At 41.9% G+C, this 22,797-nt stretch overlaps 2 protein-coding genes across 2 annotated transcripts; one reads left to right on the top strand and one right to left on the bottom strand.

Moving 5' to 3' along the window:
- Positions 1-1,594: 1,594 nt before the first annotated feature.
- gss (glutathione synthetase) lies at positions 1,595-11,880 on the bottom strand. Its single transcript, XM_085344427.1, has 13 exons — positions 11,661-11,880; positions 11,234-11,375; positions 9,716-9,861; positions 9,477-9,552; positions 8,340-8,479; positions 5,868-5,984; positions 5,454-5,534; positions 5,258-5,335; positions 5,064-5,133; positions 3,926-4,120; positions 3,701-3,782; positions 1,887-2,076; positions 1,595-1,762 (listed from the first exon to the last, which is right to left on the bottom strand). The coding sequence occupies exons 2-13, from the start codon at positions 11,369-11,371 to the stop codon at positions 1,639-1,641; spliced, it is 1,437 nt and encodes a 478-aa protein (XP_085200553.1). The 5' UTR covers positions 11,372-11,375; positions 11,661-11,880; the 3' UTR covers positions 1,595-1,638.
- Positions 11,881-11,993: 113 nt separating this feature from the next.
- LOC146610736 (U8 snoRNA-decapping enzyme) lies at positions 11,994-21,178 on the top strand. Its single transcript, XM_085344876.1, has 5 exons — positions 11,994-12,056; positions 14,913-15,044; positions 15,167-15,207; positions 20,042-20,282; positions 20,373-21,178. The coding sequence occupies exons 2-5, from the start codon at positions 14,913-14,915 to the stop codon at positions 20,616-20,618; spliced, it is 660 nt and encodes a 219-aa protein (XP_085201002.1). The 5' UTR covers positions 11,994-12,056; the 3' UTR covers positions 20,619-21,178.
- Positions 21,179-22,797: the final 1,619 nt, after the last annotated feature.

Raw genomic sequence — 22,797 nt, 5'->3', positions numbered from 1 at the left:
AAGTGCTAGTAATGCCATATAGAGCTATTTAAAACCATGTTTCTTACTGCCAGTTTGACAGCATATAGACATATGGGAACAATTTATTTAAAAATGAATTGAGTTTCTTATTTCCTTCTAACTGTCCCATCTTACTCTTGTTTTAGTTTTTTAAATACATTTCCTGAAAAGTCCACAATTTCTATGATCAGACATGTGAGACTGATCTCACTAGATTAGATTAGATGAAACTTTATTAATCCCTCAGGTGGGTTCCTCCGGGGAATTCAGTTTCCAGTAGCACTGACAGAAGTTGCATGTTACAGATACAATCAAGGGGAATCAGAGCAGAATTTAAACATAAATATACCATATATATATATTTATATATATATACACAGAATATATAATATGGATAAATAGGAATACCTGTGGATTGCACATTTGAGTGAGTCTATTGCACAGTCGAATATAAGAGGAAATATTGTGAATATTGCACAGTGTAAAAAAACCCACTACAGCTCAGTTGCTCCCACTCTCCTTTGTCCCCGTTTCCCCTCCCTCTCTCCTCCAACGAGGAGTTAAACAGCTGGATGGCGTTTGGGACAAAGGAGTTTTTAAGTCTGTTGGTTCTTGACTTTGGGAGAAGCAACCTGTCGCTGAATAGGGGCTACTTGGGGCTAGGGTTAGGCAAATGAACAGAGAAGAAAGTCCAGCCTTACAGTCATAACATTTATTTTTTTCATTTACATCATACTGGATATTATTCTTTGGTCCACAAGGTGCACCAACTTCAGCAAGTTATCTGTCACTGTACTATGCAATTAACAGCATTAACCCTTCAATGCCTAGAAGAAGAAAAACTGAACGTCCTTCACATGATCCAAAGTGGGCCCTTCAAAAAGTCCAGAACCTGGAACTGTTTGTATACTTAATAATATATTGCTGAGCTTCTCTAAGTTACAGTAGCTTGTGTTAGTATGTGTACACAAAGATTATAAAAACACAGAATAAAATTGTAAGAAGTCATCAGTTGATGCAGTTTAAGGACACTTGTTCTTCTGTGCAGTCTCACCTGGAGCTCACGTTTGTAGTTCATGCCATCGTGACAAAAGACGTCCATGAATGCACTGCTAACTGCTCTTCAACCTTATAAAATTAACGTGCATTTTGATTATGAACCACTTTTACAAAACCAAAAGCTTCACTGTCTTTAGTGATTTATATGTCTAAAAAAACGGGTTCAGTTTGTAACTGAGAGAGCGGCTCAGTGGCGCTGAATTATATTTCCAATAGAAACACAATTTCATATGTTGTAGTAACAACACACTGCCACAAGATGGCAGAGCCTTGAAAGAGTGACAGTGACACTTTTTATGAACTCATCTGTAATGTGTCACCTTTTCTGTAGAATGAAGAAGTGCTTCCCTTCTTTTAAAGTAAATACAGGCTTACAAAGATCCTCTAAACATGTTTCTGAAATAATCCTAAACACAATCATTAATTCAAAAATGCAAGAAACAATTTATCTAATCACTTTTCTTCACTTAATTACTGAACTTATTAAAAAAATAAACAAAGACTTTTTCTTTTTTTTTAAAGAGACATTTCTGCTGTGACTTCACTGTGGTTTGTATGTGCAGGCAGGAGTGTGAAATCTCAGAACAGCAGAGGATTGTCGAGCACGGCCACTCCTGCTGCGACGCCCCCGTCTGAGTGTTCTGAGCTCTTGGTCCTCAGCAGATGGCCCACACACTCATTTGTCACCATGTCTTTACCCTGTCTGTAAGAAAACAAAGAAAAGGCTAAAATTAGAAACAACCACTACACTGGGAATCTGCAAATACTTCTAAAAAAACAGCCACAAACAAAATGCATTTAATATCAATGCAGTAGTGGTCACATACCTTACATATGCTCCAAACACTCCCAGTTCACTGAGACAGTTGCTTATTTTCAGGGGGCTGCCTTGTCTCATCAGGTAGTTCCTTACAGGGGTTGGATGGATTTTATCCATCAGAATATAGGCTGTACGCTCGGTACTCTCCTTCACTTCTTCCAGGACCTGGCAGATCTCTGATCCATAAATGTTGTTACCTAGAAAAACAATTCTACACTTAAGTATAGATAAAATGGACATGGCTAGATAGGAATTATTTCACATTAGCAGATGAGCAAACTTTTGTAAAACACTTTTTAAAATTAGTGAAGAGAAAGTTCAGTTTTACCCAGTGAACCACACCTGGCTACACCCGGCCAGTCTGACAGGCAAATGGAGAGATCTTTATTTGGCTGGGTTTTTTCCTACTTATGTTGGATAATGCTAGCCTGCTTGCTAGTACAAGCAAGTTGCTACATATTTAGAATAAAGAAATATTAAACAAATACTGCCTCAAGTAGTCTTTCTTTCAGATGCTCCCTTTAGGGGTTGCCACAGCGGATCATCTGCCCCTTTGTCATGCTATCCCTAACATCCTCCTCTGTCACACCAACCCTGTGCATGTCCTCCTTCACCACATCCATCAATCTCTTTGGTTTTTCGCTTCCTCCTGCCTGGCAGCTCCATCTTCAGCTCTGCTACCTCCAGCCCAGCCTCCTGTCTTTTTGTCAATGCCATTGTCACCAAACCATACATCATAGCAGGCCTCACTGCCATCTTGTAATCCTTCCCTTTCACTCTTGCTGCTATCCTTCTGTCACAAATCCCCTCTGACACTTGTCTCCACCCACTCCACCCTGCCTGCACCCAACTCTTTACTTCTCTTGTGTGCTGTCTGTTGCTGTGGATGACCCCAAGTATTAAATCTCATCTACCTTCACTATCTCTACTTCTTCTATCTCCACCATTATACCTGCCTCCCTCTGACTCACATACATGTATTCTGTCTCGCGTCAGCTGACTTTCCTTCACCTTCTCTCCAGAGAATCTGTTGTGCTCTTTTCAGCACGAAGCCACACTCCTGCTCACTGAACGTCACCTCTCATTTTCACCTAGTCTCAGCAACTTTGTCCCAAAGCTTCTTGATTTATCCTTCTGTAGTTACTACAGCTTTGCACATCTGTCTTGTTCTTGAAAATCAGCAGCAGCACACCTCTCCATTCCTCGGGCATCCTCTCAGTCTCTGTTAAACGGTCTGGTCAGATTGCCCTCTCATCTAACTCCCCTCCTCCATCCTCCTCTCTCTTTCATCTTCTACATTCATCAGCTCCTCAAAGTTCTCCTTCCAGTTCATGTGTAAAATTACTGCTAAAATAGCTCATATGAACCCTGATACTGACCTAAGTATTTATCAAAACAAATGCTCTGATATTACAAAGAAAACTAATGATTGCTTTTTACAGTATTAGCCCAGAGTGATGTAAGGCAGGGTGGTTAGTCAGCCATAACCTGCTGACAACTTGTATCTGGTAGCTTTTTCACATCCTGATCAATGTTGTTGTCAAGTGTGTCTCATACACACTATTATCTCAGTCACAGTACAGCATGCATGAATCACAGTAGATACACAGTAATGCAAAACAGCAGGCAGTCATGTATGTGTCGTTACTGTTTTGACTGAGGCTAGCTCATACGTGGAATGAAGCAAATACTGCACGTGTGTGCAGATCCATGCACTGCTTAAACTTCCCGAGTTTAACAAATGGTGAGCAGCAAACACAAGTTCCATCATTTGCTTCTGGTGTTAACATCAAGTGTGCTTTATTAAAAAGTTCAGTTTACCTCCTCCTTCTCGCTGAGGCTTCAAGACAAACCGCTCTGGTGCTGCCAAGGCCATTGACACTGTTTTGTCCCCCTCTGGACCCTGTAGACGAGCACAACCACAGAGAAATAAATGAGAGGAATAAAATGTGAATGATATTGCTTACACTGAACATCAACACCCAGGTGAGGATTATCTAATGCCAAACTTTCCAAACAATGAAAAAATCGTGTGCTTTTTCTCACCATGTCTAGAGTGTAGAGGCCGGCGAACGTCGCTCGGATCTGCTGCACAGCTTGAGGCTGGTCCGGGAAGAACCTCTCCAGGACTCCGGGTCTGGCGAGCACTTGCTGAACCTTCTTGGTACCAGCCAGGTGAGTGCTGATATCTGGACACTTCACAGCTCGAGAGCGCTCCATGAGGAGACGAGCATCCCAGCTCTGTAATTGAAAACAGACAATGAATTCTCTGCTTGTCTTTTTATCATTAGATGATTTTCCAGCATAAAATAGCCTCTATCATTTCACTAACTCTTGGAATCTTATTTCACTGCTGCTAATAACGTTTTACACACTGTCGCAGGTTTTTTTTAGCTTCGTTCGTACAAACTTTCTCGTGGTTGAGATTCCAGACAAAACAGCCAGCACACCGACCAGCAGAGCGTGACAATAGTTGGTTTATATTATGCTGAGATTTGACAGAGACAGAAGAATGAAGGAGAACAACACAGAGTCACACTATCAAAGAGAGCCTGGACAGTAGATTCAGCAGTTTGGCTTAAATTTGCAAACTGTTTTAACTCGTTATGTCCAATTAAGTGTTGGTTCCATGGTGCTCGCCAGTTTTCCTTCACTTCCTGTTCCTGCCTGCAGAATTAACACACAGCTGCACGTATCTACACACAATGTTGCAGAGAACATTGTGGCTCAAGAGTTGGCAGTTTGTCTTGTAATCGGAAGGTTGCCGGTTCGAGCCCCGGCACCAACAGTCTAGGTCGCCTACTGGTGGTGGTCAGAGGGCCCGGTGGCGCCAGTGTCCGGCAGCCTCACCTCTGTCAGTGCGCCCCAGGGCAGCTGTGGCTACAATGTAGCTTGCCATCCCCAGTGTGTGAATGACTGAATGTAGTGTAAAGCGCTATACAAATACAGGCCATTTACCATCTAATCACCCATTCAGACTGACAAGGCGACAGGTCTGTTGTCACTTATATCAGCCAATCAGGGCTAGACTTGGTGTTGCTAGGCAGGGAAAGAAATAAACTGGATGATAATGACGTTCTAGTTTCTCATGAATACGAATCATTTTAAGTAAGTCTGCATGTTGCATGTTTCTAACTAAACTCTAATGTAATCTTCCATTCTGTGTGCAAATCAAAAGTTGGACCTGTTCAGAAGTGTAGTTGTCAGGCATGTAACCATTCCTGAAATACACCACGGCGACCTCTTTGCCGTCCCTGAAGTGAAAGCGACATAAAAGACACATTAAGGACCACTGCTATGCGTAACACAGTTTTTGTTTGAGAATAATACACTTAAATAATGTGTCAGTGCATTGTGAGCTGACAGAAATCGACTTACACAAAAAGCCTCTTGTCCTGATCAAGGGACCCTGCTTTAAAGACATCTTCAAACCGCAGTCTTATTACGTGAATGTTTCTGAAACACGGCATGTTGGTGAAAAGCACAACTCTTCAAATGCTTTAAGATAATGTTTTAACTTCCACACAAAGAAAACATGCAGGTATGAGAGCTCTAACCCTTCACACACACCTACCTCTTCCAAAGTTCATACTCAACGAATCGCTGATCAAAGATATTTCTCTGGACGTCTTCCACAAAGAACGCGACGACTGCTCTGCAACGACAACAACTGCATCTCAAAATTTCTGGACTTTTGGTTCTCACGGTTTTGATTTTAACTGAAATGATTTGCTTTTTGGTGCCCCATACTACCAAAACTGTCACTGGCCTTTGTTGTCCTGAAGAAATGTTTGTAATATTATGATGCACTGAGCAACCACACCAGCAGAAGCAGTGTTTGAATGTACAGCTCCACTGGCAAGATGTTTTATTCTGGATGTACTAATTAATTCATCATGTATGGTGACATAATTAGACCAAGTGAATAAAGCAAAGAGCGATCAACAGCATGTCTGGCATGTACTCGATGGATGTACTTCATTCTTACTTCTCTGATCCATAGAGCTCCCAGGCTTTGGCAATAGCCCTGGCCAGACCAGCTGCAGGATTATTATCCAGGATACGCTTGCTCTCCTCCAGCCTGCCGGCCATCTTCAGGATATGTCTGTCAAGCAAGATTGTAAGCACTCTCAGCAAACCTAATCACAGCACATTATCATTATTATCATCATTATTTCCTGACCATGCCTCGAACAATCCAGTCTCACTCTAAGTCGCATGTGACGCCTTAAGATGAGCATTTTCGCTGCCATCATCTTGCCACCTTGAAACTGATAAACTGAGGGAAATTGTACAGCCATAGGCTAGCAACTTGTCGATCAATCCTGCCTTTTATAGTCTATATTAAATTAACTTTATATTGTATTTAATAAGACATGACATTAATGAGCCTATAAACTCATAACAGGGGCATTTTCATGTAGACGTCTATACAACGGAATATCTTTCACAACCACAAGAGGCGCCCCCCCCTGGCCATTGAAAAGAATGCAGATTAAAAGAACTTCTGCAGTGGCTACATTTTTCAGACACAAAAGCTAATGTCTATCTTTTATACAGGGTGGACCATTTATATGGATACACCGTAATAACATGGGAATGGTTGGTGATATTGAAGTCCTGTTTGTGGCACATTAGTATATGTGAGGGGGCAAACTCCTCAGGATGGGTGCTGACCATGGTGGCCATTTAGAAGTCGGCCATCTTGGATATAACTTTTGTATTTTCAATAGGAAGAGGGCCATGTGACACATCAAACTTATTGGTAATGTCACAAGAAAAACAATGGTGTGCTTGGTTTCAACGTAACTTTATTCTTTCATGAGTTATTTACAAGTTTCTGACCACTTATAAAATGTGTTTAGTGTGCTGCCCATTGTGTTGGATTGTCAATGCAACCCTCTTCTCCCACTCTTCACACACTGATAGCAACACCGCAGGAGAAATGCCAGCACAGGCATCCAGTATCCGTAGTTTCAGGTGTTGCAAATGTCATATCTTCACACCATAGACAATTGCCTTCAGATGATCCCAAAGATAAAAGGGGGGTCAGATCGGGAGACCTTGGGGGCCATTCAACTGGCCCACGACGACCAATCCACTTTCCAGGAAACTGTTCATCTAGGAATGCTCGGCCCTGGCACCCATAATGTGGTGGTGCACCATCTTGCTGGAAAAACTCAGGGAACGTGCCAGCTTCAGTGCATAAAGAGGGAAACTCATCATCATGTAGCAATTTCAAATATCCAGTGGCCTTGAGGTTTCCATTGATGAAGAATGGACCCACTATCGTTGTACCCCATATACCACACCAAACCATCACTTTTGTTGTTCCAACAGTCTTGGAGGGATCCATCCAATGTGGGTCAGTGTCAGACCAATAGCGGTGGTTTTGTTTGTTAACTTCACCATTCACATAAAAGTTTGCCTCATCACTGAACGAAATCTTCTTCGTGAACTGAGGGTCCTGTTCCAATTTTTGTTTTGCCCATTCTGCAAATTCTGTGCGCCAATCTGGGTCATCCTCATTGAGATGCTGCAGTAGCTGGAGTTTGTAAGGGTGCCATTTGTGAGTAGCTAATATCCGCCGAAGGGATGTTCGACTAATGCCACTCTCCAGTGACATGCGGTGAGTGCTACGCTGTGGGCTCTTGCTGAATGAAGCTAGGACAGCCACTGATGTTTCTTCATTAGTGACAGTTTTCTTGCGTCCACATTTTGGCAAATCCAACACTGAACCAGTTTCATGAAACTTAGCAAGCAGTTTGCTAACTGTAGCATGGGAGATGGGTGATCTCGTAGGGTGTCTTACATTGAAATCTGCTGCAATGACCCGGTATCACCAGATATTAACGCAATTTCGATCCGCTCCTCACGTGTTAACCTCTTTGACATGTCAATGGCTGTGAACTAAGAGAAACTTGTAAATAACTCATGAAAGAATAAAGTTACGTTGAAACCAAGCACACCATTGTTTTTCTTGTGAAATTACCAATAAGTTTGATGTGTCACATGACCCTCTTCCTATTGAAAAAAAAAACGATATATCCAAGATGGCCGACTTCTAAATGGCCACCATGGTCACCACCCATCTTGAGGAGTTTGCCCCCTCACATATACTAATGTGCCACAAACAGGACTTTAATATCACCAACCATTCCCATGTTATTATGCTGTATCCATATAAATGGCCCACCCTGTAGATTGTTTATAGCTGTATTAAATCCCAAACCTACTGACAGCAAAGCAAAGAGATTGGTGTCAACTGTAAGGGAAATAAAGGAATGTGGGGTTTTTATTTATCTTTTTTTTTAAATAAGGGTAAAGTAGCTGTGTGAAACGGTGGCTATAAAGATGACAGTAAATATATTTGAAGGTCTTGGCCAACATGATCACTCTTACTGCTGAGTTCTAGTGGCTAACCTACAGAATATGGGTGACACATAAATGACCTGCTTACCTGTGTACATCTGGCGTGCGCGATGAAAGGCCTCCGAAACTGGCAGCAATGGTGTTGATCTCTATCTGCTTTAGCGATGGCGTGTCATTCTCTCTCTGGTCCAGCATGTAGTCAGACCGATTGAGACCCAACACAATGGACTGTAACAAAGGCAAAGAATCCCAGCTGCAGCATTTGGTCACTTTATAATCCATTAATAGATTTTTATGGTCCCAGCTACACTGTTGTAAGAACCTAATGGTTTTCTTCATTCTATGCTACAGCAGATCTAAAGATGTCACAGAGTTTTAGAAAATTGTGAAGAACTTTGTCAAGCAATAAAGCAAAACAGCTGATAATTGAAACAAGATTTTAGTTTTAGCCAAAATATAGCTTTTGCCTCTCACCCCTCTCCTCCCTGTCGTTCCCTGTCTTTTTTTCTCATAAGAAATCTCTCAGGATTTAATGGCTAGCATACGAAGCCCAAAAAGAAAAGAGCCTGCATCATCGTTCCATTTCTAACTTTTTAAAAAATTCCCTCCAAAAATGGCCCCAAAAGAAGCCAGATAGAAAGGTTTTCATGGTGAAAATACATAGTGGTGAAGGTAACCCAAAACAGCCAACACCCCAAAGGAACAGATAGGCTGAAAAATCATTCCTGTAAACGTTTACACAACCTCACACCTGCAGTGATGACCCAAGATGTTCATTCTACAAATACTCTATTTGAAATCCAATCTTCCTTAACTAGAAACTGTTTGATTTTTTATACACTCTTTCTTTTCACTACTTTTGAATCCTTATTGAGTGCAAGCAAACAGCTTTGTTGGATTTAGCAACACACCAAGGCCTTAGAGCCCAAACAGCTCAAGTACAATGATGATGGGAAATGGAATGATAATTATGCAGCACTTTGCTCTAACTGAAAGGCGCATTTTACTGCAAACCCTATTCACCCAACCACACAAAAGCCTCCAAACTGCCTTGTCTAACTTCGCACACACTGGATGCACTGGGGGAAACTCAGGGTTCATCATCTTGCCTAAGAAAACTGGAATCTGGACAAACTGGGTAATCAATCCGCCAAACTTCCAACTTACAGACTCTGCCTCCTGAGCTCCCCCTAACACCAGTGTCGTCGGGGCTGTGCTGACGTACCTGTGACCTGCCTTCTTTAAGGATCTGTTGGTGGATTTTGAACAACCTTGCAGTGAAATCATCCACAGCGATGGTGCTGTAAACAGACACTTTGTTCAAATCTTGTCAGCAGGTTTTTCATCACAGTGTATTCATTTTGAATTAAACTAACGGGTCATTTGAAGACAGACTTCAGAGACTGTGACAATAATGAGTTTTTTTCTTCCAAACCACATACATGAGGTCATAATGCATCCTACCTAGCCAAAGCTTCTTGTAGGAAGTCTGCATCCTGACTAATCTTGTCCACCAGGGTGTTGTAGTGTGTTTGCACTGCCAGAGCCTGGGAGAATACAGCTTTAGGTACAGGTGTGGGGAACAGTGTGAATGGAGCAAAGGAGACCACCTGAAAAACAAGATGTAAAATGTGAGAAAAGAATGCTGACCAGGGGAAACAAAACAAAACAAACAAAACTGTTGGACAAACATTGGAGATGGCTTGTGGACTCAAAACACGGGCTTAATAAAGATCTCTCTGAAATCCTCTGCCCTAAGGCAGAACAAATTCCTAACATGACTTCACATTCAACACGGCCTTTTCATCAGCAACGGTTTAACATTCCACTGGTATGTGATCTTTGTTGTTGAGGCTTATTACCTAACATATGAATTCTGTTAAAGATGCTGAAAAAAATGTTTACTTACTTTTTTTTTTTTAGTTTAAGCATTTATTTAAAGTATAACTACTTCACTACTTTGCTCATGGCCATTCAATCACATTCAGCTAAAACTGGACAAACAGATTAAATCAGTTGTTAAGGTCAGTCTCATTCAGTTCAGTATGATTGAATTAACCCTTTGTTTTAAAGACCTGCAACTGGTCATACGCTATATTCCCAAAAGTCTCCGTCTGGCAATCCGATGGACGACTCTGGGTTTGTCCGTTGCCAGGAGAACTGTGCATTGGTCTTAATATGACATCTATTACACGTTTGCAGCTGGTCTAAAATACTGTAGGTTACCTATTAATGGCTAAAGAGAAGCAAGACCAGATTACTGAAATTTTAGCCTCCCTTCACTGGTTACCTGTTTGTTTAAGAATCAGTCAGTCAACATGTTCCCAGTAGTTCCATAATCCAAAAGCAACAAGGGAACGTGCTTTGTTACGTGGCTTCACTAAACCTAACACCAGGAAAAGTATAATATTACAAATATACACTACATGTTACAAATATGTAGCGTCTTCCCCTGAATGAATATTTTGAGGAAATGTATTCTCATGGTCTGTAGCTTTACTCTTTCAGGTGCAGTTGTTGGATGGGGCAAGAATGAATATAATAAGACGATTCAAAATCATACCTGAGCAGACTTGCAAATTTTATATGAGTTTCACAAGTACACATTCCCTCTTTAAGATTATATAACTATACTAACACTTATCCAGCAATGAAAAACCAGTGAAAGTGCTTCTACATGTAAATGGTAAATGGACTGTTTCTTATATGGTGCTTTTCTACTCTACCTAAGCACTGAAAGTACTTTATACAACTTGCCTCATTCACCCATTCATACAGGCACTTTTTTCTATACTTTTTATATGTGTTTTCTATCTAACATTCACACACATTCACACAACTTGTGGATAGTATCTTGCCCAGTGACATTTGGCATGCAGACTGGAGCAGCCAGCCACGATCAATGACCTGCTCTACCTCCTGACCTACAGCCACCCCTCAATGCTACAACCGCTACATGCTACATGTGTGTATAATTCGCACCTCAGATGAGTTGGGGGTCTCCTGGAGCCTCATTAGGACACCCTGTGTAACGGCTGAGTCTTTTGCCTCCTCTGCCAATTTTTTTATCAAAGCCGAGTTCATCAGCATCTCGTCTGGTAGCCCTTGCGCCATTCTCATTCACCTGAAGTAGGATAACCAAATAAGATTACTATTACTGCTAACGTTATTACCGCAGTGTTTGCTCATCACTTAAATTTCCTAAACTGCTTTAAATGATACACATATACATATACACAATACACAAGCGTAAATACTAAAATCAATTATATTTAAATAACAATAATTACAATGAAACACGTCATACATCGATAGTAACATTAAACAATACATTAAACATTTTCTTTTCTGTAATAATCGTGTTATAGGATAGTTTATAACATCAAAACAACACATGTGGCTAACTTACCTGCTTAAGTTTTAACCAGGTCGTTTAACACCGTCTGTTAGCAGTCACCGGTAGTAGAAGCTAGTTAGCCATCAACCTAGAAGGTTCCCTTGGACTGTGTTCTCATCAAGTACTTGCACACTTATGCAGAGAGCGATTAAGACTGCCACCCTTTACCTTCCACGGTGCATCACAAGACCTAACCGGAGCATGTACACACTTCAATCCCTGACGCATTAACTAGATGAACCGGCTGAACGGCTACTACTAACCAAAGCTGATTGGTTGACCGGGGAGCTAACCGGAACCACATGCTTCGCTTAGCCAATCAACGGCCAGAACGTCATCGGAAAAGCCAGAAGTTTTGAAAAGGCACTGCTGACTGAAGAATGAGACAGCATTTAATGTAGAACAGAGGTAAATGCGTGTGACTTATTAAACAAGCGGGTTTACTTCATTTTCGATTAGAAGTAATATTGTTTGACCAAACGCGGCACTAACCTTTATTTCGTGTTGCTATTATGTCAAAATATTAAGAAAATAATTTATAAACTGTACGATAACAGTGTTTGAATGTTAGTTAAGACATCAATCTCCTTAAATAAACAAATAGAAACACACACTTATTAAGAGAACTTAATGCTGGGGAAATATACTCATGTTTATAACGTCCATGCTTACCCAGCCTTTACCGCGCATTTTAGCTTGCTAAACGATGGGGAAGTGTAAGCGCAGAGCGGAGAGTGCCGGTGTTGCAGGTTAACTGTTTTGTTAACTGGTTGGATTTGTTTACATATTCCATTCTCCGTGTTTCAGATGTTGGATCCGCAGATTCGTCTTTTTCACCGCGTGGTCGTATGTCATATAGTTTGACAAGATTAAAGACCTCGACAAAAAAGGTTTCCATCTCCAGCTCGTGCAAATGCATACACGTGTCAATATTAAATAATTTATTTATTTTTTTAATAAAAAATAATTTCATTGTTGTCTGAAGATGATAGTGATACCTGTGTGTCATACTGGCAATAGAGACGACCGCTCGGTGAAAAGGACGAATCTGGGGGACCAGATTGTTGAGCCATCTACGGATCATTAAAACATCCATGCGCACAACTGCAAAGAATGGATTTGAATTCGAGCAGGAAAACTGAAAAAAGGAATAAACTTGACAAAATATATATGTTTTGACAGATCAAAGGAAAGAGTTCCACAAAACAAATTTGTGGGTTATTAGTGTTAGGTATTTTAGTACCATGGGAGCATTTACTGGATATTGTTTTATAGTGACATTATACAGGAAAACTCTGTCATTCAACAAGGTTGAAATACCACAGAGATCACTCCCTCAGCTACATTAGTTTCTTAATCTTTTAGACGCCTGTTGAAGGCCAAATGGTTTGTTTCAGATTTCACTAATGAAAGAACTCTTCGTTTTGTGCCTTGAAAATATGTCGCTGAGATAATCACAATTGTAGCTGAACTGATACACTACACAAAGGATGCTTCTTCACCCAAGGGCAGGAAGACGCTGCCTTATCTTGTTCTGTACTGGTTTAAACTGATAAATCTGCTGTCTCATGAATTTTACCCTCTATATAAACTGTTGTACTTGTGAATAAAGTTGAGTCACTTTGGGAAGACAATCTAAAGCAGTCTCTGTTTTCTTGTTCTCCCAAGCTGCTCCCGAGCTGCTCGTACTAACACGCTGAATGGCATGCTTGAATATTACTTGAGAATATATTTGACTGTGTTACAGACTAAGGGACATTCTCTGCTGATAGGTGAAGGTACATTCTCTGCTGATAGACGTCCACGCCTCGGAGGAAGCCGATCCACGGAGTAGGCCGATCCACGGAGTAGGCCCTGGAAACAGTTTCCTTCAATTAGCATTTTCTCAGTTCTGGATTACATGGTGATGTATTTTATTCATACACTGTTGCAGAGACGTCTGTGTTTGCACCTTCAGCCACTTCAGCACACAAAATGTCATCATAGGCCAGACATGATTTATTTTGATAGGCAATCGATCAAAATTAGAAATGAGCATGAGTTTCCAATATTTAACTGGATATAAAGTTAAAAAATATCTAAAAATGTTATGGCCAATGTGACGGTTTTGGGGTTTTTTTGGTCTGAAATGTATATTTCACCTTATTTTTAGTGCCAGCTGTTTGGATGTAATGTTCTACCACTGTCAGAAGGTGGCAGTCATACTTCAATCATAAAAACCTTGATTTTAGAGCGTGTTTTAATGCTGTTCATTGTTGGTTTTCACTAAACAATATTCTGACTCACTGAGTCTTAATTGGATCTTCTCTGTAGTGGGTCTCCAGTCGGTGGTGCCCGTAAGGCCCATATGGTTTGCTAATATACAACACTAACCCTGGCTGCTGAGGATTTAGCATAATTTTTCCAGTTAGAGCCTAAAGTATAAAAGACTGAAACTGAAAAAAAAAAATCAAAATTAAATAACTGACTTTGAGCAAAGCATCTTTAGTCCATTTTTAAATGACAGCCTCTTTCAATTTTAATGAACTATAAAGAATTTTAAAAAGCTGACCAAAGAATACATTAATCTGAGATCTGAGGAAATACAGATTAATTGTTTTATTTTGTATGCTTACATTGTTTTACTTTGCACACAGAAACAAAATAATTTCATAAAAATGAAAACCACCAAGGTCTAAATTAATTCCCTCCCCAATGCTAATAGTCAGTTGTGATTCCTTTTTGCTGGAACAGCCTGCAACCATTTGTTGTAGTTTTCAGCAAGTCTCACACACATCTCTGATCAATCCCAGCTCATTTGTCTTTCTTCTTCTGAGTCTCACATACTCCTCCATATCCTCATAAAATAGACTTGCCGTTTCTGTGCTGACTTGGTTATGATACTGAATGAAAGGCAACTGTGTCAAAATTCATAATCATATTCCAAATTTTGAGGAAAAGTTCACTATGGAACAGGGATTATCTCACTCGACAGTTTGCTCCACCCCAGTAGAGGGAGCTAAAGCTTTCCCAATGCAAGTCACTCAGATCTGTTGTGTTTTTTTTTCTGCATACAAGCCCACAGGCCTTCCAGCTAATCAGTAGGTTTCATTAAGGTCTGTTGGCTCAGCATATGAGGGAGAACAAATGACCAAAAAGAGCAGCTATAATAGGATGATGTCACTTTGGTAGCACATGGTAAAAGAGGGCATCCAGCCAGTGTGTTCAGGAAGCACTGAACTGTGACTGTATAATTTAGCACTGTGTTTGTGTGTATGCTTGTAGATGGCGAGTGGACAGCTGTCGAGGGCGGAGGCATTGGCATGCTCAGGCTGCAGGCATGCGTGCCATGTGATGCTCTACGCTGACACGAAAGCTCAGCTGTTTGGAAGAATTCCCATCAAACATATCATACTGGTGAGGTGTGTGTGTGTGTGTGTGTGTGTGTGTGTGTCATTTGAGCTACTCTAACACACACACACCTTTACATGTCTGCCTCTTTGAGTGAACAGGCATATTTCTGTGTGTCACTTCCACAGATGCAGATGCGCTTTGACGGTCTGCTGGGTTTCCCTGGCGGGTGAGTCTTTCCTGGTGCTGCTTTTGCTCCTTGCAAACATAGGTACATTTTAGCTTTTGGTTTGTAAAGCCTTCTTGTTCTTCACAGAAGAAAGAAAAAAGAAACCCTTTACAGCTCAGAACAAACATTCAAACACTGATGCTACAATCCTCGTCCTGCAAGGATTGGCGATGATAAAATGTGCCTGACGGCTTCTTGTTTAAAGCGACTTATCTTGCCTTAAACCCCTATTTGTAAAGATTGAGATTGTCACATACTGCTTAATTAGTATTCTGCTAAATGAATCACTTGTGCCTTTGTGATTTACTGTAGTCGCTGCCAGGATCTCTGGCATTTCATTTGCCAGCACAGTGAAATTATATAACGAGGAGGCAAAGAGACAGGGCTGAAAAATGATAGAGACATATGCAAAACAAGAGAAAACTACGTCAGCAAATAGCAACAGTGGCAGCTCTATTGATACAACTACATATGAATTGTGTAGCCTCTGTTTTTAATATACTGCTGCAGGTGGTGTATGAAGAAATCTTTCAAAAACGTGTACTGCCTGGCAACATTAAACATCCAAAACACTAGTTAGTTGTGTAAATTTGGTCTGCTACTAAAGTTAGCTGTTAGACTTGTGCAGGCATTCATACACATCCATCCATTTTTTGTCAGAGTCACAGGGGCAGCAGTCTAAGCACAAGTCCCCTCTCTTTCTCCCCGGCCAGTTCCTCCTTCTCATCTGGGAGGGACTCCGAGGCATTCCCCGAGGCATTCCCAAGCCAGCCAGGACACATGATCTGTGTCCTGGGACTGCCCTGGCATCTTCTGTCAGTAAGACATGCCCAAACCACCTTAACTGGTTCCTTTTGATATGTAGGAGTAGAGGCTATACTCTGAGTGCGTCCTAAATGTCCAAGTTCCTCAAACTCTTTGGCCAAGGGATCAACCTTTGAAGGAAGCTCATTTCCGCTGCCTCCACCCAGAACTTGTGGTCATAAGTGAGAGCAGAAGCGTAGATCAACCAGTAAACTCACACTTTTCCTTTCACACTCAGCTCTTTCTTTATCACAGAATACCTGTACAGCATCTGTATGACTGCAGACGCCACAGAAATCCATCTGCCAGTCTGCTGCTTCACTCACCCTCGCTTGTAAACTAGATCCTGATATACTTAGGGCAACAACTCATCCCTGAGTGTTCCACCCTTTTGCAGTTCAGGACCATGGTCTCAGACTTGAAGGTGTTACGGTAATTCCGATTTGCAATTTGGAACAAACATTCATGTCGCCCTTTTGGAGGCAGTCTGTTCACTTTGTATCAGTGGCCATCGTCAGCTCAAATGAGAAATTTACATTTTATTTGCGACAAAATGTTTTTGTTTTGGGTTTTTTTGCTTATGAATGCTAAACTAATATCTTCAAATCATCAGTCTGTTGGCACTGTGACTGATTCTACATGCCTGGATAAATTGAGTGAGAGTTTGAGTTTCTTTGGCTTTCTTATGCCTTAGACCAGTCAAACAAATAGTTATTGGCTGATTTTGAGTTTGAGGTTATACCAGAATTACATTAGAGCAGGTTGTGCCACAGATGGCTGTTCTATTGAAATGTGGTTATACGTTTCTCTAAAAAAAAAAAAAAGTTTTTTAATTTCTGAGCTCTTTGAAGTCTGTGTATTGACACAGTGTGTCACTACATTTCATGGTTACTTTTAGCCATATATTTGTTGTAGACAGCATCTGGGTCACTGCCCTCTGCAGCAGTGCCAAGTTGGAAGCAAAATCATCTCAAACTGGAAAAAAAAAGTTTGAGTTTATTTGAACCACAGCTCATTCTGCACTACACTCGTCTCGCATCATCAAAGGGGCCCTCTACTGCTTATTTCCATTTTAGTTTTTTTTAACTGATTTGATCTACTATTGTAGCTTTGCATGATTCACAATTCAAAATAGTCATTCATCTTATACTGAGCCTCTACAGTGGGGCAAAATAGTATTTAGTCAGCCACCGATTGTGCAAGTTCCCCCACCTAAAATGATGACAGAGGTCAGTAATTTGCACCAGAGGTACACTTCAACTGTGAGAGACAGAATGTGAAAAAAAAATCCATGAATCCACATGGTAGGATTTGTAAAGAATTTATTCGTAAATCAGGGTGGAAAATAAGTATTTGGTCAATAACAAAAATACAACTCAATACTTTGTAACATAACCTTTGTTGGCAATAACAGAGGTCAAACGTTTACTATAGGTCTTTACCAGGTTTGCACACACAGTAGCTGGTATTTTGGCCCATTCCTCCATGCAGATCTTCTCGAGAGCAGTGATGTTTTGGGGCTGTCGCCGAGCAACACGGACTTTCAACTCCCGCCACAGATTTTCTATGGGGTTGAGGTCTGGAGACTGGCTAGGCCACTCCAGGACTTTCAAATGCTTCTTACGGAGCCACTCCTTTGTTGCCCGGGCGGTGTGTTTTGGATCATTGTCATGTTGGAAGACCCAGCCTCGTTTCATCTTCAAAGTTCTCACTGATGGAAGGAGGTTTTGGCTCAAAATCTCACGATACATGGCCCCATTCATTCTGTCCTTAACACGGATCAGTCGTCCTGTCCCCTTGGCAGAAAAACAGCCCCATAGCATGATGTTTCCACCCCCATGCTTCACAGTAGGTATGGTGTTCTTGGGATGCAACTCAGTATTCTTCTTCCTCCAAACACGACGAGTTGAGTTTATACCAAAAAGTTCTACTTTGGTTTCATCTGACCACATGACATTCTCCCAATCCTCTGCTGTATCATCCATGTGCTCTCTGGCAAACTTCAGACGGGCCTGGACATGCACTGGCTTCAGCAGCGGAACACGTCTGGCACTGCGGGATTTGATTCCCTGCCGTTGTAGTGTGTTACTGATGGTGACCTTTGTTACTTTGGTCCCAGCTCTCTGCAGGTCATTCACCAGGTCCCCCCGTGTGGTTCTGGGATCTTTGCTCACCGTTCTCATGATCATTTTGACCCCACGGGATGAGATCTTGCGTGGAGCCCCAGATCGAGGGAGATTATCAGTGGTCTTGTATGTCTTCCATTTTCTGATGATTGCTCCCACAGTTGATTTTTTCACACCAAACTGCTTGCCTATTGTAGATTCACTCTTCCCAGTCTGGTGCAGGTCTACAATACTTTTCCTGGTGTCCTTCGAAAGCTCTTTGGTCTTGGCCATGGCGGAGTTTGGAGTCTGACTGTTTGAGGCTGTGGACAGGTGTCTTTTATACAGATGATGAGTTCAAACAGGTGCCATTCATACAGGTAACGAGTGGGGGACAGAAAAGCTTCTTACAGAAGACATTACAGGTCTGTGAGAGCCAGAGATTTTCCTTGTTTGAGGTGACCAAATACTTATTTTCCACCCTAATTTACGAATAAAGTCTTTACAAATCCTACCATGTGGATTCATGGATTTTTTTTTTCACATTCTGTCTCTCACAGTTGAAGTGTACCTCTGGTGCAAATTACTGACCTCTGTCATCATTTTAAGTGGGGGAACTTGCACAATCGGTGGCTGACTAAATACTTTTTTGCCCCACTGTATGTAGCCACACTTTTAGCTACTGTCCCTTTAAGTTCACTTTCCCTTTCAGACAACTTTCTTCTGATTGGCTGCCCCTCAAGAAGAGATGTTGTTAACGGTATGTGGGTGGGGCTGTTCCCGCTCTGTGACCCAAACACTGAAGCCTGAACTGTTGGCTCATGAGGATTGCCTTAACTCACATTTTCCTCATTATTTAAATCTTTAGCCCTGTTAATATGGACATGCATAATAGCACCATTTTAACCTATTATTAATTGTGGGGCCACAATTAAGCTGTGCATGAGTTATCACTCATGTTCTATGGAAAAAAAAACAAAAGAATCCAAGCACCACAGCAGAAAATACTCAGTAAGCGTAACAAAGATTGATAATGATACCAATAATGATAATAAACGTGTTAAAAAGGACTCCCAACTGTGCCCAGTCACAGTTCTGTCCACACAGCTTTGTTAGAGAGTGACCTGCTGAGACACGATACATGTAAAAGCAGCGGTCACTTCAGTTAATTGCACGACAGCAAGTGGCCTTTTCTGTCTCTTCCAGTGACATTTATGAGGGTTAAGAACCTCTCTAAAGAGCTGCTCTTAGTTGTCGGTGTTCTCCTAATGATAATGGAAATGTGCATCTGGATGTTGACCAATGCTTTGACACTATGGCAACAGTACAAAACACACCTAAACTCCTTCAGAGATTTTTATAGAAGCCTATAAATTGCTCTGAAATATATATAAAAAAAGAAAACGTGACAAACTTGATATGTTAGAATCACACGGAGCTGTTGATAAGCAAGTGTTCCGTATAAAACAGTTGTTGGCTGATATCCAAAGCGATTTGCTTTTAGGCATTTAACATCCCGCTAGCTGTTACCTTTTGCTTTCCTTTTGCTGTACTTGTGCTCTTCTGGATACAAACGTCACTCTGATCACTTTGGCAAATGTTTTTATTTTTGCGCACTGTCAAACACAGTGAAACTGTATCTTTAGCCTCTGTGCATTTCGTCCATTATGTCCGGTATATTGTTATTGTAACAGCTCAGGTTGAGCTTTTGTTACTATATTTTTTTTGCACATTTTCTAAGATGAGACTCGAAATCTAGTGACTTGAAGGAGAAGTGATCAGCACCATCACCTGGACAAACTAACTTAGGGCTTTAAATTGAATTAGCCTTTCAATTAGTGTGATTTATTGTCAGGAGAGCAGTGCCTCTGACATCGTTTATCTACTTTCACATCTGTTGCTGACCTTTGATTCTCACACTTCAGGCTCGTTAACCCTTCGGAGGAGACCCTTGAGTCGGGGCTTAGCAGGGAATTGTCAGAAGAGCTAGGCCTGGCTTTGCCAATCTCTGTTGAAGATCATGTGGATTCTTGCTATGCACCTCCTTCCTCCCCCTCCTCCTCTTCACGTCTTATCACTCACTTTTACGTGAAGAAGATGGATGAAGAGCAGATTAGGGAGGTGGAGAGGGCAGCTGCATCCACTGCAGCAGATCACGGTTTGGAGGTAATGTGTCCTTCCAGAGTGACTGATTGCAGCGATTTACCTGATCTCATGCTCTGATCCTCACCACCTTCTTTCTCTGCCTGACTCCAGGTCCTGGGAATGGTCAGAGTCCCTCTCTACACCATGAAAGGAGGAGGAGGGCTCGCATCCTTCCTGTCACACTCTTTCATCGGCAACGCTCGCTCCCAGCTGGTCCACTCGATGCTGAGACTCAACCTGGTCGCCCCCGGGGAGTTGCACAAAGCCCTGACGCACTCTCTAAAGACTCATGCACACACGAAACAGGACCTGCAAGCAGCCCTGGCACTGACCCAGGGATTGAGGAAACAGTTTTAAAAAAATGCAGCTGCATTGCTACATCCTCTCAAAATGTAAATACAGATCCATCAGGACTGTTATAGACAAAAGATGATTTCAAATCCACTGTAACTTATACTCTGGAAACTCCCCGCCATACATGAGTATGGAAAGCCAAAGGTGGGAGGCCAGCAGCAAGAACAGAGCAGGCATTAAGGACAACGGATATGACACTAATTGAGTCAGACATGGCATTAAAATAAGAGAGGCAGGAGTGGAGGTGGGTTCCAAAGCGGCTTGTAGATGCACAGTAACCGTGGGCAGACTGAACCGGCTTAAATAGCGTGCCCTATTTGACATTTGTCAATTAACTGTGTAGAAGGGTCTCAGCTGAGCTTGATTTCCGTGGCCCGCCTGAACTAACCCTATGCTCGGTTTTGACCCTCCGCAGCACAATCTCACACATAAACCTCCACACTCACACTCATGCTGTCACGCTGACTCTGAGCTGGTGACTCATAATTGCATACTGTGCACCAAACAGTTTGGGGCAAAACATTATCAGCTCCCTTACAATTAATGGAAATAAAGCTGTTCACACTGCCCATCACGTCTGAGTCTTTCCTGTCATTTCTCTTCATTTCAGTCGTCAGCACTGTGTTGATTTCAAACAGCCAAAATTGAAATGCTAATTACAAGGCGCGAGAGCATTTTTAAATTTTTTTTTTTTTTTACATTTACAGTCACATCTTTATGTGCTGGTGAAGGTTACTTTTCTGTTATTCTAGCAGCAATTTTGACACTTATCTCACAGGCATCTATCAAAAGTGCTACACAGCACTCAGAGAAGCAACATAAGATGAGGGGTTACCTTATATGGCATTGCATAGGCACCCTGTGGTTTCCTTTATCTGCTGGTATCAATAATGAGGCAGGATGTGTATGATCTACAGCCTTTTCAGTCAGAAGGGATTCTTTGTCTGTGTGCTCCTCACATTTCCTTTTCTTTCTTTCTTTCTTTTTTTGTTGTTGTTGGTAGGTTTCATTTGAAGTTGTAGCACATCAGCAGTGGTGGTGCTGGTGGTGGAGGATTAATTACGTCCGTGACATACTATACAGCCTGCAGGCGAAGATTTGATTCTGTTTAAGTGCACCCTTGGTGCACATAACGCGCTTGCTCCAGATGTTAGTAACCTCATTCCCCAACATTATTGCTGCCAGTGAGGAAGAGCAGAGACAGGATGTTGCTCAGCGTTCATGATACCTACTGTACTGAAAGTATAAGATCCATTCTCTGGTTTTATTTTATTTTTATTTATTTTTAAATCAGTCAACTTCTGCAGGTGCAGGAGCATCATTTATCCATGTCATATTATTACTACACTGCATTCATCCTCCTGCATTCATCAGATAAAAGCTGGAACGCGTGGAAGAAATGTGCAGAGTATCCCGCTCGTTCACTCATCTAACATAATGGATTTCATGGGGACTTATTGCATTCTTACAGGGGTGTCCATTAATCATGGCTACATGCAGATTGACTCATCATCGAGCAGGTGTTAATGCTATTAGTGATGAAGGTAGAATTAATTTGTGCAGCGGAGTACGGTGCGATCTGCTGTCGGTGCGCGTCTCTCGATCCGAGCGTGTTTTTCTGAGCTGTGAGGAGGAGGGGGGGAATACGCACCACATCCGACACGATAGACAGGAAGCAAAAGAGACTGGTAGTACCAATCGCTCCTGTCTGTGGTTGCCTTTTATGTGATCCTGTGGCCCTTTTTGTGTTTTTGTGTGTCGACGGTTGCATCTTGCATGACAGTAAGGTGTGTGTGTGGGGGGGGGGTAAAAGGATGCTGTCGTGTGCTGCAAGGGAAAATAATACAAGGTCATTAGGAAACATTTAGAAAAAGATTGGTGGGGGTTGAAGGGTGGTGCAGTGTAGGTGAGGGGGAAGGATGGATGCAGGGGGGAGAGAGCAGGAGCGAGGGATGCTGAGGGAGAAAGACGGTATATTCATAGCAGCAGCGGTATTTATAGCCGCCCAGAGGAGAGGAGAGAGCGCGGGGGCGTGGCTTTTTGCGCTGCTTCGCATGGCGGAGAGGGAGAGTGGGGAGGAGAGAGGCAGCTCTGGCGCGAGTGAGTGAGCGAGAGGAGAGGCTATTTGGCAGGAGAGGGAAGGAAGAAAGAAAGGCGGGAGAGAGGGAGGGCTGTTTTTTGA

The sequence above is a fragment of the Diplotaxodon limnothrissa genome, linkage group LG20 (assembly GCF_057381915.1).
Source record: "Diplotaxodon limnothrissa isolate DT_005_m linkage group LG20, D_limnothrissa_male_GT1.1, whole genome shotgun sequence".
In the NCBI taxonomy this organism is placed as follows: domain Eukaryota; kingdom Metazoa; phylum Chordata; class Actinopteri; order Cichliformes; family Cichlidae; genus Diplotaxodon; species Diplotaxodon limnothrissa.
This window is presented reverse-complemented; position numbering and strand designations above follow the sequence as displayed.

What these genes read in the sequence shown, in the direction of transcription:
- gss (XM_085344427.1), bottom strand. Translation starts at nt 11,371, where the DNA reads ATGAGAATGGCGCAAGGGCTACCAGACGAGATGCTGATGAACTCGGCT. An exon ending in GAGCTCTATGGATCAGAGAA is followed by an intron (nt 5,535 to 5,867) that starts GTAAGAATGAAG and finishes TTGTCGTTGCAG; the next exon opens with AGCAGTCGTCGCGTTCTTTG. An exon ending in GTGTTTGGAGCATATGTAAG is followed by an intron (nt 1,763 to 1,886) that starts GTATGTGACCAC and finishes GTTTTCTTACAG; the next exon opens with ACAGGGTAAAGACATGGTGA.
- LOC146610736 (XM_085344876.1), top strand. Translation starts at nt 14,913, where the DNA reads ATGGCGAGTGGACAGCTGTCGAGGGCGGAGGCATTGGCATGCTCAGGC. An exon ending in CCATCAAACATATCATACTG is followed by an intron (nt 15,045 to 15,166) that starts GTGAGGTGTGTG and finishes TCACTTCCACAG; the next exon opens with ATGCAGATGCGCTTTGACGG. An exon ending in CAGCAGATCACGGTTTGGAG is followed by an intron (nt 20,283 to 20,372) that starts GTAATGTGTCCT and finishes GCCTGACTCCAG; the next exon opens with GTCCTGGGAATGGTCAGAGT.